The following is a 15,811-nucleotide window of genomic DNA, read 5'->3' as shown; positions in this document are numbered from 1 at the left end:
TTGGGGAAGTGCCTCGCTGAATCAAACTAGTCTTACCCCAGATGGACTACCAGACGGATAAACTGGCAACTAGCTGGTAGGAAGATAGACTTGGTCATGGTCTCCCTCCACCCTCTCCCCCAGCCAGCATCTCACCATCATCTTGGGAACAGGTGATTCCAATGTACACTTCTTTGAGCACTGCTGGCTTAGAGAAGCATCCCTTGTGGACAACCCTGGAACTACTAGGATGTCTCCCTTGGGGGGCTGCTGTGATGGGGAGGGGCCATGAGGATGAAACCAGTGGTCAGGGGAGACATTGACACCAACGTTGGGGACCTAAAACCACCGAATGCATCCAGAATCATGCAAACAGTCCAGGACGGTGAACTTGACAGTGGACAGTGGCCTCAGCTTGAGGCCACCTGAGGTTCAGCCCCCCGCCCCCATAGTGTCACTTGCTGTCCAGGGCCCTTGGCCAGTCTCTAACTCCACAAAGCTCAGCTTTCTTTTGTGTCAAACTGACAGAATGGTAACATCCACCCTCCTCCCTGCAGGCAGATCCTGGGCTCTGCAGAGCAAACCCCTCATTTACCAGCAGCTTAACCTCAGGCAGGTTACCTAACCTCTTCATGCCATGCTCCCCTGAATAAAATAGGATTAGTAATGAGCGTACCTACTCACAGGTTTGTGTGAAGGATTTAACAAGGTAACACAAGGAAAAGCTTGGTGCGGTGGCACATAGCATATGCTCAATAAGCACTACCTGTTGCTATGGTCCTCTTTAACATTTGTAAACTCAGCGTCTGCCAAGGAGCACTAAGACCGTTTGTGCACTGCTGCATGGTGAGAGGAAGAGACCCAGGTCTTCATCCTGCTACATGCTGGTTCCTGGCACAGCTACAGGGCCGTGTTCTGGGCTTAGCACAGGTTCCTTTCCTGCCCCACCTCCATTCTGTACACCTTCAGTGGCACTTTCCAGAGTTACCTTTACTTACTGACTTCTTCTCTGTGTCCATTGCTTCGTATATATTATCTCAAACCCTTTTGACAACCATACAAAGTAGGGATCATTGCACCCACTTCACAGGTGAGAAACTCAGGCTCTGCAAGTTTGGGGAAGCAAGTCAAGTTCACACAGGCGGTCAGTGCTGGTGAGGGTGTAGAAACGAACCTCCCGGCCCCAAAGCGCTGGGCTCCCTTCTCCCCGACCCACTCGGTGGTCAAGCCTGTCCTTCTCGTGGTCTCCCTGTCAATGACAGCTCATAGAGCAGGGCTGGGGCTCAAGAACACACGGTCCCTTCTGGAGTGGAGTTGATACTTCAACACCTATGGGCGGATGGGGGAGGGATGGAGTGGGAGGTTAAGGTTATATAAACGCTATTATATATGGAAGGGATAAACAACAAGGTCCTACTGTATAGCACAGGGAACTATATTTAGTATCCTATGATAAACCATAGTGGAAAAGAATATAAAAAAGAATGTATGTGTATATATACATATATATATATACATATATATATATATATATATATATATATATATATATATATATATATATATATATAAAACTGAATCACTTTGCTGTACAGCAGAAATTAACACAACATTGTAAATCAACTATACTTCAATAAAAAACCAAACCAAACGAAAAAAGAACAAAACACATTGATTGGAACTTCAGCTGAAAGACTCAAGACTGCTGGTACAAGTTGAGTCTCAGCAAGCAAGACACGAAAAGTATAGGTATCTGGGGACCTCCTGATTCAAACTGAGTTATTCATGGGGGGTGGAAGGAAAAAACATCACAACTTGCCTTTTTAGTTTTTATCTTATTTTAATTTCTATTTTGGGGATGTTTTGTATACTGCGCATACTATAATTATATGAGTAGAGTAGTGCAGGCATGTAATTTCTAAATAAATAAATGTGCATCGGTTTGGGGGCGTGCTAAATAGGTTTTACTTATATTTGGCATGATCAGAAGAGTTTGGAAATGACTGTCTTGCTGCTCAGCTGTTCCTGGTCCACTTGGAAGCCGCTTCGCTGAGTTGAGTACATCAGGGGAAGAGATGCCAATGGAATCTCTAAGGCATGAGAATTGAACACCAGCTTGTGTGTGTGTGACAGAGACAGAGAGACAGAGAGAGGGCTTTATTCCTCTTGAGGGAGGCCACTTCTGAGTGTAAGAGCTTTGAATCCAGAGTGCTGTGAAGATAGATATCCCTAATGGGAATTGTAGCTGGGTTCAAATTTGGTCGGAAGACAGCAATCGCACACGTCTCAGGGGTTCCTTTGAGAGCTGGTCTCTGCACCCTCTGTGTGAACATGCTTGCTTGCTCTTCTGCTGGTCGTTCAGATTTCACGAGAGATTCTCATCAAAACCAACCTGGTTAACTGTACACTTGCCTAAGGGGGACGGTGGGCACATGGTGGGTGCTTTGTTAAGGCAGTGCTGGGTTTCTGGGTAAGAGAGGACACCCAAACCACAGGGCAGGAAAGAGTGTCCAGCCTGCACTAGTGAGGCTGTTCTGTTCCTGACACGTACCTACAGCAGTTCTTCTGGGCTGTGGGCTCCACATAAATTGTCTACTTGATGTTTCCACACAGAGAAAGGGACTTGGCCTGTCAAGAGCTGTGGTGTCTGACTAAGGCAAAGGAATGGAGCATGATTAAGAGAGGAGTCTGCTGATTATTTAGACACCCAAGTTGAATCAGTCTGCCAAGTCCAGTGTCTGCAAAACTCTAGGGTCAGGAGGAGAGCTGACCCATTTTCTGGTTCTGTCTCAGGTACTGACCAGTGGTGGGACCTCGGACAAGGAAATATCTGTGGTGCCCTAAGGCAGAGAGATGTCTAAGATGATTCCAGCCACATATATATAACTATATATATAACTATATATATATATATATATATATATATAGTAATATATATTACTATATATATAGTTATATATAGTTATATAGTTTCAGATGCCAACTGAAACTATATAGAGTTATATATAGAAAACACACACACATAACTTAGAAAGTATCACACGGGACAGTGCCTCATAGTTTTTATGCCTTGTAGTTCATTTGTTATTTAAACAGATTCATCCACCTCTAGGATACAATTATTTCTTTGTTTTGAACACAATCTAGAGGGAAGCGTGTAGGAGGTGTAGCTTTTTTTTTTAACATGAAGTAATGATGTGGGATGATTGACAGTTGAACAGAATTTCCATTGTTGGCATTTGTACTTCTTTATACGACCCCACCCGCTTCGCAGTCCTAATATTTGTTTAAGGTTGTTCAGTGATTGTTCCTCTCCTCTCGGACTTTGAGAGTCATAGCCATTCTGATTTTTATGAATGGCGGAGTCGATGATAATTAAACAGTAGTGTGAGTTTCTGTTCATACCCATCAATGCCTAGATCATTTCGTTTTTGCCCAGTGGTTCCATGCTGCTCAGGCTGGATTGCAAAGGGCAGAGACAAGAGAGAAAACTCATAAAAGATGTGGCTATTCTTTCCCTTCCCCCTAATTCCTCCAGACCCTTGCATGTATGTATATTTATATGCAGTTTCAGGGTTTACAAACTGTTCACTTTCAAAGTGGGTTAATGTCAAGTTCAGCTGTGACTGTTAGCAAGGTGGAGAGGGCTGCACAGATGCAGCCTGCAGATGGTGTGGAATGAGGGGCCTCATGCACGTAGTTCAAAGTGCAAACAGAAGCTGTGTAATAAAGCAGCAAACTGTGGTTGGCATTGAAACTGCTCCTGGAAAAATGGCGCCCTAACTCATGTATTTTAGTCTATATTCTCTTTTGCACATTTTGAAGCTGTAATAAGAAATAAACATCAAAGCCTATACATGTCAAGATTTTTTGTATATAGAAAATGGAAATTATTCCTCCCCTGAGCAATAAGAGGTTTTCTGATGACCTCCCTTAAAGACTTTCTGCTTAGCCTCCCTTAAAAAACTCACCCACAACAGCCTGTGACCACCAAACAGCGTGCTCAGGGTTCTGACTTTATTTTTACTGAATTATAGTTGATTTACAATGTTGTGTTAGTTTCAGGTGTACAGCAAAGTGATACCGTTTTGCATGTATATCTATATAGGTATTCTTTTCCAGATTATTCTCCATTACAGGTTATTACAAGATATTGAATATAGTTCCCTGTGCTATGCAATAGGTCCTTGTTGTTTATCTATTTTATATACAGTAGTGTGTATCTGTTAATCCCAGGGTTCTGACTTTTGTTTGCTCTTTTTTAACATATCCCTATTTAGCAACCTGACTACTGCAATATTTTCTAGATCGGTCTTTAGGGTCTACTACTGATGAAAAAATCTGAATTCCTACACATTTTCAGAAAAACTTAAGTGCTGATCAGGACCAACATAGCTCTCAAGAAGAGAAGACAGAGGCTTGCTTTGATGTCCCAGGATATATTTGATTTATTGCTCATATCTTGTAATTTTGTTCCCTATCAGAGATCAGAGAAGGTTTATTTTAGGAGTCCTAGTCTTCACAGAGGACATCCAAAAGACCAGGAGTAAAAGCCAGATGGTTGGCAGGGAAGGTAAGCAGGAGTTTTGCAAAATGTTGGAGTCACATATTTCTCCCAATGGACATGGTTTCAAGACTTAAGTTGAGTCGTTAACTTTGCATCAGTTTAGCACAGGCTGCAAGTTTACACAAAAAAGCATCAGACTTGAAATCAGCAGAGCCATTGAACAAGCCCAACTAGCCAACTGCGATTTCCATTTTGGGTGGCATTTCACCTTGGGAGCCCCTAAAAATGTCTGGGGGAGCCCATTGTTTAAAAAGAATTCCATCTGAAAATAGACACAGAAGGACCACGGGCTGGTAGGGCAGTGTTGTCCATGAAAGCAATGATCCTCAATGAATACTCATCTTGCAGCAAAGCAAAATGAAAGCTTGACACTATTTCTTAGTTCAGGGAAAAACTGAATAAAGGCTTTTTTTTTTTTTTTTATGGCATTGACTTGTAGGGAGGTAGATTTGTATCCAGACTCAGGAAGTAGACAGGCCAGTAATTACGAAGCAAAAATAATCTGTAACTTGTGGAAATATAAGGTATGAATGTGTTAATACCCAGATAGAGGGGTATTATCTGGTTGTCGTATTTCAATCAAAGGTAAAAACATCTTTAGGTAAATTTAAGGAGGGCGACTTAAAAGAAAATATCCCTCAAGAAATTCTGTAGGAAAGAATTCTCTTAAAAAAAGATGTAGGGCTTCCCTGGTGGCACAGTGGTTGAGAGTCCGCCTGCTGATGCAGGGGACACGGGTTCGTGCCCCGGTCTGGGAGGATCCCATGTGCTGCAGAGTGGCTGGGCCCGTGAGCCATGGCCTCTGAGCCTCCGCGTCCGGAGCCTGTATTCCGCAACGGGAGAGGCCACAACAGTGAGAGGCCTGCGTACCGCAAAAAAAACAAAACAAAACAAAACGTAGAGTGTGGGCTGTGGGGTTTTGAGAATTCAAAAGAGTGAGGAAGAGAAAAAAGGAAACTATTTCCAGTTACTAATAGATACATCAATCCAGGGGGCCAGGTGTGGTGGTTCATATACAAGCCACACTCCCATCCATACAAGGCTGTCTGTTTTTCTTTCCTAACACTGTGGGAGTCAAGTGTGCTTCTGGGTTTTGACCCTGAAAATAGGTGTAACCCTGGCTTCCCTTTAACCAGCTCCCTGCTCCGCCCCCTCCCATCTCCTGCCTGTTTTCCTTTCAGTAAGTCAAGAATAAAAGGGGCCAGGGGAGGGATAAATTAGGAGCTTGGAATGAACAGATTCACAGTACTATATATAAAACAGATAAACAACAAGGACCTACTGTATAGCACAGGGAACTATATTCAATACCTTGTAATAAACTATAATGAAAAAGAATCTGAAAAAGGATATATATATTCTCTATATATCCTATATATATATGTATATATATAGTATGTATGTATATAACTGAGTCACTTTGTTGTATACCTGAAACTAACACAACATTGTAAATCAATTACACTTCCAAAAAAGAAAAAAAGACCTTGAAGGTGCCTTCATTTTCTTCCATAAAGAAAAAAAGAAAAAGAAAAAGAAAAAAGAAAGAAAGAAAAATAAAGAAAAATAAGGATAAATATCACCCTCTCCCACACCCCCAGCATCCACCTGCAACTTCTAAGAAGGACTGAAGGAAGAACTTCGAGTTTCTCTACATGTATTTTCAAAGCACTATCCACATGGAAAATATAGGAGGTGAGATGTCACCTGGAAGAAACAGGATATCTGCCTGGGAGCAGTCTGACAAGCAACAAGTCCACTGTCCTAGGCTCCTTCCCGCTAGAGACCCTGTGACATTGTTCTGGCCTATGAGATACATAAGGGGGCGTTGGCAGAGAGGGGCTTCCTTCCCTGAGTAAAAAGATGGAGCTTCGCAAGGAGAAGGGTTTGAAGCCCCTCATCTCCTTCCTGCCTGGACAGGTCTGAGATGCAGGCATCTCATGGTGGAACCAGAGCACAGGAGCATCCCGCCGTATCAGCCCTGGACCACTAACTCCCTATCCATGCCTGGCTGCTTGAGCCACCGTAGCCAAGTTTCCCATAATGTGCAGCCAAACACAGTTCTCACTGGTAAATCCTAGCAAGAGCTTTACACCCTTTATGTCACTGTTAGAAAATGCAGCACTTCAGTCGGCTTTTGGATGCGTGGTTTACTTTTCCACCTGAGTCCCTTCCTTCCCTTCTCTGGCATTGTTCAGTGTTATCTGGAGGGTAGAGGGGAGGAGGATGGGGGAGAGAGATCAGGGAGCGAGAGACTCAGGAAGCTAAGAGAGGATGAGGGGATGTCTCTCCGACGAAAAGGGAAGTCTGTGTGATCCAGGGGAGTGTCCATCTTACTTGTCCAGTAGGTCAAAGGTTACGTGAGGCTTTAAACTCCATTTCATGTTCAAGAATCACCCATAGTTCTCTGAACGCACCCCCTGATTATGTTCACAGCCTGCAAAGCTCTTAAAAGAAATGCTCCCTTTCTACCACTCTGGGGTATCATCTTATGGGGGCGGGGGTGAAAGCAGGCCAAGAAAGACACATCACTTAGGGCTTATTTTACTCAGCAAGGAGGCTGAGGGCAGGGCATTGGCGGCCCCAAGGAGAAGGGACGGGAGCTTAAGGAACAAGAGTTTTTCAGAAAAAAAGTGTTTTGCAAATTTTAAGGTCTGTTTCAGGCACCAGAGCAGCTTCTGGAGAGTTCGCTGAAGAATGGGGGTTGGAAAAAGCAATTGTTTTTTGAGAGAATATGGGAAAATGCTTGCCACATGTGAAATGGTAGGATCGCTGTTTCCCACCAGAAAATAAAATAATTAAAAAAAAATAGTCGCTTCATGTTGTTAAACTAAGAACATTTGTGACGCATTTTATGGTAGCTCTTTCTGACACGTTCAAAGATTTCCAACAGGAACTCTGTCATTCGGAGGCAAGCTTGTCTAGAACATTATTAGCCCCTTTTGCAGAACTCAGACGAGACACAGAGATGTCTAATGACTCATCTAGGTCACTAGGAAGTTACCTGAGAAACTGAAAACTCGCTTGAGTTTCCTGTGCAGCCTCCACTCCTGCCCCCAACAGGACAAGCACCCGAGGTGCCTTCACTGCTGGGCTTTGACAAATGCATGGTCAGAAATGTCACCAGAAGCGTGGAGCCAGGAACCTGCAGAGGGTCACCGGGTGAAGTGGCTTTTTCATTAAGAAGGGCCTTCAGGAGAATAAAGCGACACCAGGACCTCAAGGAGGAGAAACTTCTGTCAAGATTCCAGTACAACACGCCCCAATTAGCCTCGATATTGAAAAGCTAAGCCCGTGGAGTGATGTAAAGAGTCCTTGCTGTTCCTCTCTCCTCTTTTTGGTTACTTACAGGTAAAACAAGGGTGACATGGTGTTGAAGACGTGGACCTCCCACACCCCACTGTGGTCCTGCCGCCCCACCTGCCCTGGGTGGACCCTCACCTAGACCCCCCTTCCCTCCCTTCTTGGTTCCGACCTTCCACACCATCTCCTCCCCAACCCCTGGGACTCTACGTCCCCAGGGAGCCTCTCCCAGGGTCCTCCCACGGCCTCGTGGCCTCTCCTTTCTGAGAGCGGACAGCTTTGACTGAGCGTCATCTTGGGAAACCGAACATCAGTAGCCACGGCTGACATTAACTGCCCGTTAGTTTTACGACTGTGCTGAGCGCTTCACACTGGTTGCTTAGTTCGGTCCACGCAGGTACTTTAATGATAGGTCCTCCTACCATCCTCGCTTTAGACCCGAGGAAACCAAAGCTCAAGAGAGAAGCTGCTATTTGGGAAAAGCCAGAAAAATGGAAAAGCTAGAAAAGGGCATCACCGTACTAAGTCTGTGCCTGTCCCTCATTCAGCCCCAGCGCCTTCCCTTTCTGGTCCTGGCTGCTTTTACAAACTCCTGGGCCCTGTCTTCTAGACGGACACCCGCAAGCGTTTCCCTATTAGATGCTGCACGTGCAGTGGCCCTGGAGCTTCCCTCGGCCACAGCATCACTTTCTTTCTCAGTAAAGGGGCAGATCTTTTCAGAGGACACATTTCAGATCTATTTCAAGAGAAGAGAGCAATCTCCCGGCTATGAATTTGCTTCCAAAAGCTCTTCAAGTCGTCTTGCTGGTTAGATCCTGGCTCAGTTGCTTCTTCTGAAGTTGCTTCTGGCCCTGGTGGCTCACCGTGCCTGCCCTTGGAGTGTGGGCAGGTGCGGGGCCTCCTGTGGCCTGTCCCCCATCCCCAAGGGGGGAGTGTGTCTTGGGGGGGTTTGGAATTACAGGGACGATCCCTGGGGAAGCGGCAAAGCCAAGGAGGTGGTGTCTTTCTGGGGACTGATTTTTGCTCTTTTAAAGCTTCAGCATTTCAAAATTGCCTTGTCATTTTTCAAAGGTTTCTTAACATGCAAAGGAACTAAATGGCAAAGGCTATGATTGTGAGTTTAGATAGATTTTAACACCTTTTTTTCTTCCCCCTCAGTTTCAAAATGTGTGGGCAGTTTCAGAATGCAAAGCTGCATCTCACATGGGGGAGCTGGGGTCTGATTCTTCCACATCCAGGAGGGCACTTAGGAAAAGTACAGGTTCCCGGTGGGTCAGAGGGAATCAGATTTGCTAACACACACTGTTAGGGATTGAACTGTGGCCTCCCTACGTTCATACTTGAAGTTCTAACTCCTAGTACTTCAGAAGTGACTGTATTTGGAGATTGGGCTTTTACAGAGAAAATTAAGATTAAACAAGGTCCTTCGGGTGTGCTCTAATGCAATATGACTAGTGTCCTTGTAAGAAGAGGAAATGATCACATAGGTAAATACAAAGGAAGACCATCTGAGGACACGGAGAAGATGGCCTTCTACAAGCCAAAGAAAGAAGCCCCAGAAGAAACCCACCTCCTGACACCTTGAAACCTTCCAAAAAACAGAGCTACACCAGGATTCGCCATGAGATTTCTGACTTCCAGAATCATGAGACAATCCACTTCTGTGGTTGAAGCCCCTCAGTCCATGGTACTTTGTTACGGCAGCCCTAGCAAACGAATACAGTTTTCACACGGTGTCTGATACCCAGTTAAAGCGACGGCTTTCTGTGATCTTAAAACTTCAGCAGAGCCAGAAGTGCCTTCATAAATATTTCTCTGAAAAAAGAGGCAAACCGAGGCTCACAGAGAAGCACGCTTCACACATGCAGCTTTGGATCCTGCAATTCCTTTTGAGAGATGCCTCGAGAAGACAGCAGAGAGTCAGCCCCGCCGAGATTTTTACCTGTGGTTCTAGGAACTCGAAGGCATATTAGCATTCAGGCTTTGCATAGACCACTAAGCCACTTCTAAGAACAAGGCTACCTGAGGCGTTTTGCAAAAACATACGTGCCGATGCTCTTCCTCTCTAAGCCTACCGCAGCTCTGAGGGCCCACACGTGGTACCCCGCCAGGAGACCCAAGTTTGGGTCCTGCAGGGACTTCACGCCATGAACCACGTGGGATCATGCCAGGGAATTTCAACCACACCTCATCTTCTTGCCTGAGCACCTTCAGTGAGAAGCCGGTGCAGTGGGACAGAAACAGAACGGCCTTCTCTGTGGTAGACCACACTTGTTTTGCATGCCAGGCCCTCAGACTCTCGCTTGCCTGTCACACAGGAGGGAACATTGGTTTGCTGGGCGCCACACTTCTTTTTCCCCTCCATTTCCACACGGGTATCTTGCTAAAAATGAGTTACGGGTTTCCTCCTGTGAGAATTGCATGCACTGATAAAGGACCATCCCAGGAACAAAACAAGATGTTTTCCCCGCTCGCTTGGAGCTGCAGCTGGGGAGGGCACACACGCTCTAAATTACAGGCAGTGAGAAATGACCACAGTGCTGGGAGCCGCTGATGGCCAGGCTGGGGAAACAGGGGTACAGACTCTGGGGAGAACACTTTGTTAGAGAAGGGGGCGATTCTTCTAGCATCACACTCTGAGGCACTGCCCACATAGCACCAAATGCCATGACATTCTGCCACCTTTCCAGCTCAGATGAGTGGTGTGGACAGCGAACGCAGACAACGTAAACCCTTGGCTTGACAAATCACCTAGATAAAGTGAGCTGTGAAAATGGCCAAGATTTCACTTTGATTCTCTGAAATTCAATCTCAATATTCTATCCTTGAGTTAGAGATTATGAGAGGCCCCGAGTTCCTTTGGAGAGGAAGGAGTGAAAAGACCTTTACCCACGAGCCCTTCTAGGTCTTGCCTGGGGTCCTGGGGTCCGCTCCATACTGCCCCCTTGAAAGCTAACTGCCACCGGTTCCTAACCTGGGGCGGGCTGGTGACTGTCCTGGGGACACAGCGGCTGTGGGGCTGCGTTAGAGGCTGAGCTCCCTGTCTTTCCCGGCATCTGAGCAGGTCACCAGGTCCCCTCACTATCTCTGCTGTCCGACCAGCAAGGACAGAAGGCAGGCCAGCACTGCACACAGAAATCCAATCTATTACCCAGTGGAATGTTGAAAAATTTCCTGAATCTGCCTTCCTGAGTTGATAGAATAGGAAACAATCATCGTTTGGAGGGGGTATTGAAAGCAGAGTCGAGGCAGGAAGATCTTTTTTTTGCTGTTATTCTACAAATATTGCTTCCTTGCTTGTTAGCTGCCTAGAGGAAATGCAGCGAGAGTCGTCCACAGCTTCTCACCAGCGGCCGGCGTTTCGGCCCATCGCCGTGAGGATGTGTGACTCATACGCATCGCATGATTCAACTTCACTAAAATGTCCTCAGCTGCCAGTAAAGAAGCACTTGAAAACCCTTTAATTTGAAGCTTTGAATCGGTTAATGACTTGCTTTCTTCTCTGTCTGAAATCCTACTGTCCCCCAACACACACACACACACACATCTTTGTCAAGTGTTTAAATTTCAGAGACCCGGAAACATAGAAGCTCTGTGACATCCACAATAGCGTTTGTTGTGACAAAGTGGCTGGCAGCCCTCTGCATTCTTCGGCTCACTTGGCTTGATGAATAAATAATGAGTCACAGATACTATTTGGGTGCGCGCGAGAGTTTGTAGCCAGAAAATTAATTATTTCCCCATCCCATCCATCCCACACTATCCCAGCTCTGCCAAACCATCAAGCCACACTCCGCAGGCACCGGTCAAAGTGCTTGCCCCGGCACACGGCAATGCCTCCGTGACATTTCCATGTTATTATTTGTGTTGGTTTAGGCGCGGCCCTATATTCCCAGCAAAGATACACAGAATGCACATGCACACACACGTACTCATACACTCAGAGCTCAACCACAGCTCTGTGTATTTCAAGAGGCTGGTTGCAAAAATGCAGACAGGTATCCCACAGTAGCTGCTCCTATTAGGAAACGGGTAATCTAATGACTTCAGCTGCCACAAACGCTTGACTTAGGCAACTTTTTCATTGCTCTTGGCGAGAGAAACCTCTGTACTCTTTGCTTTCTTTCTCTCTCAAAAGAAGCCGGCTGCCTCTTTGCACTGAGGCTGCAAGGAATAACCCAGCATGGCCCCATCCTATGGCTTTCAACCTACACAAGTCTGCCCAGCTCCTGTTCTCTCTGCCTTTTGGAGACAACTGACTTGCTACTTGGTCCCTGCTGTTCCCGCCCGGGCTGTGAGCCTACCTCCGCCTCTGCCCTACACTGGCACCGGCCCTCCTGGCTGGCAGTGCATGAGCCCACTAAAGCCCGGGACAGGCTGGCATGTGGGGCATACTGCATGCCCAGTGCAGGACAGCTCAGCCACAGTCATCCCAGGCAAGGGGCAACCGAAGAAAACCCAGAGAGCTTCCTGCAAACTTTCTAATCTCTAGGATTTTAATCAGGAGCAGCCCAACTTACTTGCACTTGACAAAGTTCTCACCCACCGACTGAACCCTTCAGCAGCTTAACTAAGTATTTATGAAAACATTTCTGAAGAGTGGCCATCTGATGAAGAAGTAATCCAATAGTCTTGAAATCATACGCCCGAGTCTGAATTCCTCCTATACCAAACAGACAGGGCACCGGCAGGGGCTTTCTCTGCACCAAGTTACAACAGGCTGCCTCTTCATTATCAGCAAAGCTGAGCAAAAGTAGATATGAAAAGCCCAGAGCGTACTCACCTCTCATGAAGCACTGTGGGTATGAAGGAAATGACTCAAATATGCTGTCTGAAGCCATCGCTTCCTCCTGCAAAGGTACCTCTTCTGAAGGCGGGGGATTCAATGATTTCTTTTACCTTGAGAACGAAAACCCAAGAAAGGTCACTGTTTTAACCTCACCCCCAACCATGGTTTCCTACAGCTCCTTTTCTCCCCCCTCGACGCCTCTGGGGCTCCCTGAGCCTTATGAAAAAAAATGTACCTTTGCGAAGACAAATATTCAAATTGGTAAAGATTAAAAAAAAAAAAAAGCGGCGTCTTGGCTGTGGGTTGATGATGTTCAAAACTCTGCGAAACCCTGTGGTTTGCAGTCAGTGTGATTCGTCCTGCTTGCTGACCACTATGCTGGGCTCAGACTTCTGACACTGCCAGGCTACCCAACTTGTGGTTCTGTGGTTGTTTATGAGGCCCAAAGAAGTTTTCACACAACCCAAATTACAAATTTAACTGTTCCCCTTTCCACAGCCCATCTTAATTGGTTCTCGCCAATCATGTGACTTCAGTGATGTCAATTTTTTTTTTTTTTTTTTTACTTTCTGAGCAATGTCCTTCCTTCCCTCCACCTGCCCTCCCCCGGGCGGTGCAAGAAAATAGCCGAGTAGGCTTTGCAAGAGAGAGAGAGAGATTGTAGAAGAAAGTGACTCAGTCTCTTATTTTATCAATGGTCTTTGCTGATTTAGTACAACTTGGGTCCTGTTGTTGTTATTTGTGGTTTTGGGAAGTCCTGATTATTTTGATAAGGATTTCATTGCTGCTTATTCAATAGGAATTCAACCCTCACATCAGGCTGCTGCTCAGACAGGATGTGGACCTCACCATTTAAGATGCTGGGCATTGGCTCAGGAGAATTCAGCCCTTGGTAAAGACGATCACGGCATAAGTGAAACTATAAAAGGAAAAAAACCCTAAAAGGAAATGTTCTGATGAGAGTCTGACCCCTAAGGGGGTCTAGCAACTTACTGGTATTTTAAAGCCTGTAAAAAGGAAAGCATTTTAATTTTGTGATCAAAAGACCATTTTAATAAAACCAAAAGTTTGTGGTTTACTTCCTGCTAACTGGACATCTTTTCAGTAAAGAGATAAAATTATAGTACTCTCTTACATACACATACACACATGTAACTTAGGAAGCTAAAGGAAAACAAAGAAAAGAGAGATTCTGTATTTTGGGTCAAAGCAGTGGCTATCTTGCAGCTGTTTATTTTTTGTTCTCACCCATGAAAGATCACTGTATTGCCTTTTCAATTCAAATCAGTAGGCTAATTCATACCTCTAGGTAAAACTCAACCCAGGATGACTGTAACTGTACTTTGAAAGCATTAAGAAGACCTCACAAAAGATAGAGGAACCAGAGGCGGTGATCCTCCAGAGCAAGAGGCTGATGAAAGAATATTATATAGCTCATCCTACCTTAGCAAGAAGACATGCCTGCTTGGAAGTGCTAAAAATAGGTTAATTTTGCACATGGGCCAGCCAACCTGGGCACACATATTTATTTATTTTTCCTGCCCATTGGTTTTACCTGCTAACAAATCAAATATTGATCTGAAGTTCCAAAATAAGCATCTCCTTTCCCCATTAGTGACTTTATTTCTTTTGTTCTGCTCCATATACGTCATCCACGGCACTCTGCGTGTAGTTTCAACGCACACGGTTAAGAGAAACTATGAGACGAGAGGTTTTAAAATGCCAACCCTGGGTTCCAAGCTGGTCTGTGATAGCCAGCAAAGGCACTCTGCAAAGTCTGTACTATCGGGACAGCTCCTCAGGTTTTTCCCTCATCTTTTCAATTTTGTCCCTACGCACCAGGGATAACACATTATAAAGGCCATGGCGCAGGGCTTTCAAAAGGAATAGACATGATTTTTACTAACTCCTGTTTTGACCTAAGCAGGAATTGAAACTCGAGAGACTGCTTTCTCTCAGACTTGTGTGAAGTTAGCTCGGCAAAGCTTGACACCTTATTAATATTTAAAAGAGTAAGAATGTGTGTATTTCTTTTACGAGGTTTATGAAGATCTCAATGTCATGCGTGTTGCGTACAACTCCCAATGAAAATCCTTTGTGAAGAAAATTAACAGTATGTTTCTGGGCTCCCTGATAGAGTCGTGGCTGGTTAAACCCCAGGTCAAGTTCTTTTCTCTCTGCTACACTGACTACTGCCTGGCAGGGTCCTGGGAGCTCAGTGCTGTTAACATTCAGCTGTCATTTCAGAGTCGGCTGAGACTCAGTAATGACGTAGAAATTCGAGCGGTGATGCAGCTAAACCCTTTGGATATCTCACTTTCGGAACTCCCCAGATGATTTTAGCCTTACGTGTCCAGATGCTTGAGGGGAGGGTTTGGATGTGTCAGTTAAATGCCCAAATTCTTGGCTTTGCTCTGGGGGTCTAGTTGGAGTCAAATACATATCTTTCCCATGGGGTCTTCGTAGGACAGGTCAAGTTTAAAGATCACAGTAAGGCTGGGATTTGCTGTGGCCTCGAGGTTTGTTGTCATCATCTGGGCTGGGGTTTCCATGGGGCACCAGGGGGCAGAGTCTGCAGGCCTGCACGCCGGCCCTGAGCTGCCTTCCTCCGGGTTATCTGACATGACAACCCACAGCAGAACTTGACGGCTCGCTGAGGCCACCGTTGGAGTTTTTCTGGGCATCCTCCAAGTCATGACAATAATAAAGACTCATCCAGCTGGTGGTGAACTTGGCCTTCTCTCTTCCTTAGGAGCCCAAGACGAAAGGACACGTGTGTCATCAGTGAACCGCCTAGGGGGATACTCAACTGTATCTCAGCTAGAACCGTTTGGGATTCTTTAAGTTTGTGCACTGACCCACACCCTCTCTCCTACTTCCTTCAAGTGACTCAGACTCTGGGCTGCTGGCTTGGGAATTTTACCCAAGCGGCTACAGCAACTGTGGCTTTGCAAAGTAATTGGATGGCAGTTTTCATCCCCGCTCAGTTTGGCTACAGCTTCTATTAGGGAGGCAAATGTGCTCAGCTGTCATTTTTAATGGTTCTGTAAAAATACTAGCAAAGGTGGGAAGATGCATATTTGTGTAACCTTATAATTAATGTATAGGCTTCTGTGTGCAGTCCAATCCAATCCAAACATTCTGTTAGGCTTTTTCATTCCATGATTACTGTA

The 15,811-nt window shown here is 45.5% G+C and overlaps 1 protein-coding gene across 5 annotated transcripts in view; it reads right to left on the bottom strand.

The window, feature by feature from the left end:
• Positions 1-13,495, bottom strand: part of RUNX1 (RUNX family transcription factor 1) — a 245,222-nt gene extending 231,727 nt beyond the window's left edge. Inside the window, exons 1-2 of one of the 5 annotated variants that reach the window (XM_081234926.1) lie at positions 12,874-13,495; positions 12,633-12,748 (exon numbers count right to left, since the gene is read on the bottom strand). In XM_081234926.1, coding sequence (XP_081091052.1) covers positions 12,633-12,690 — 58 coding nt within the window. In that variant the 5' untranslated portion in view covers positions 12,691-12,748; positions 12,874-13,495. Of the gene's footprint in view, positions 1-12,632; positions 12,833-12,873 lie in introns of those variants that run through there. The other 4 variants (XM_081234927.1, XM_081234923.1, XM_081234925.1 and 1 more) reach the window with 4 other exon arrangements.
• Between the last annotated feature and the right edge of the window lie 2,316 nt (positions 13,496-15,811).

Source organism: Mesoplodon bidens (assembly GCF_964165515.1).
Source record: "Mesoplodon bidens genome assembly, chromosome: 5".
In the NCBI taxonomy this organism is placed as follows: domain Eukaryota; kingdom Metazoa; phylum Chordata; class Mammalia; order Artiodactyla; family Ziphiidae; genus Mesoplodon; species Mesoplodon bidens.
This window is presented reverse-complemented; position numbering and strand designations above follow the sequence as displayed.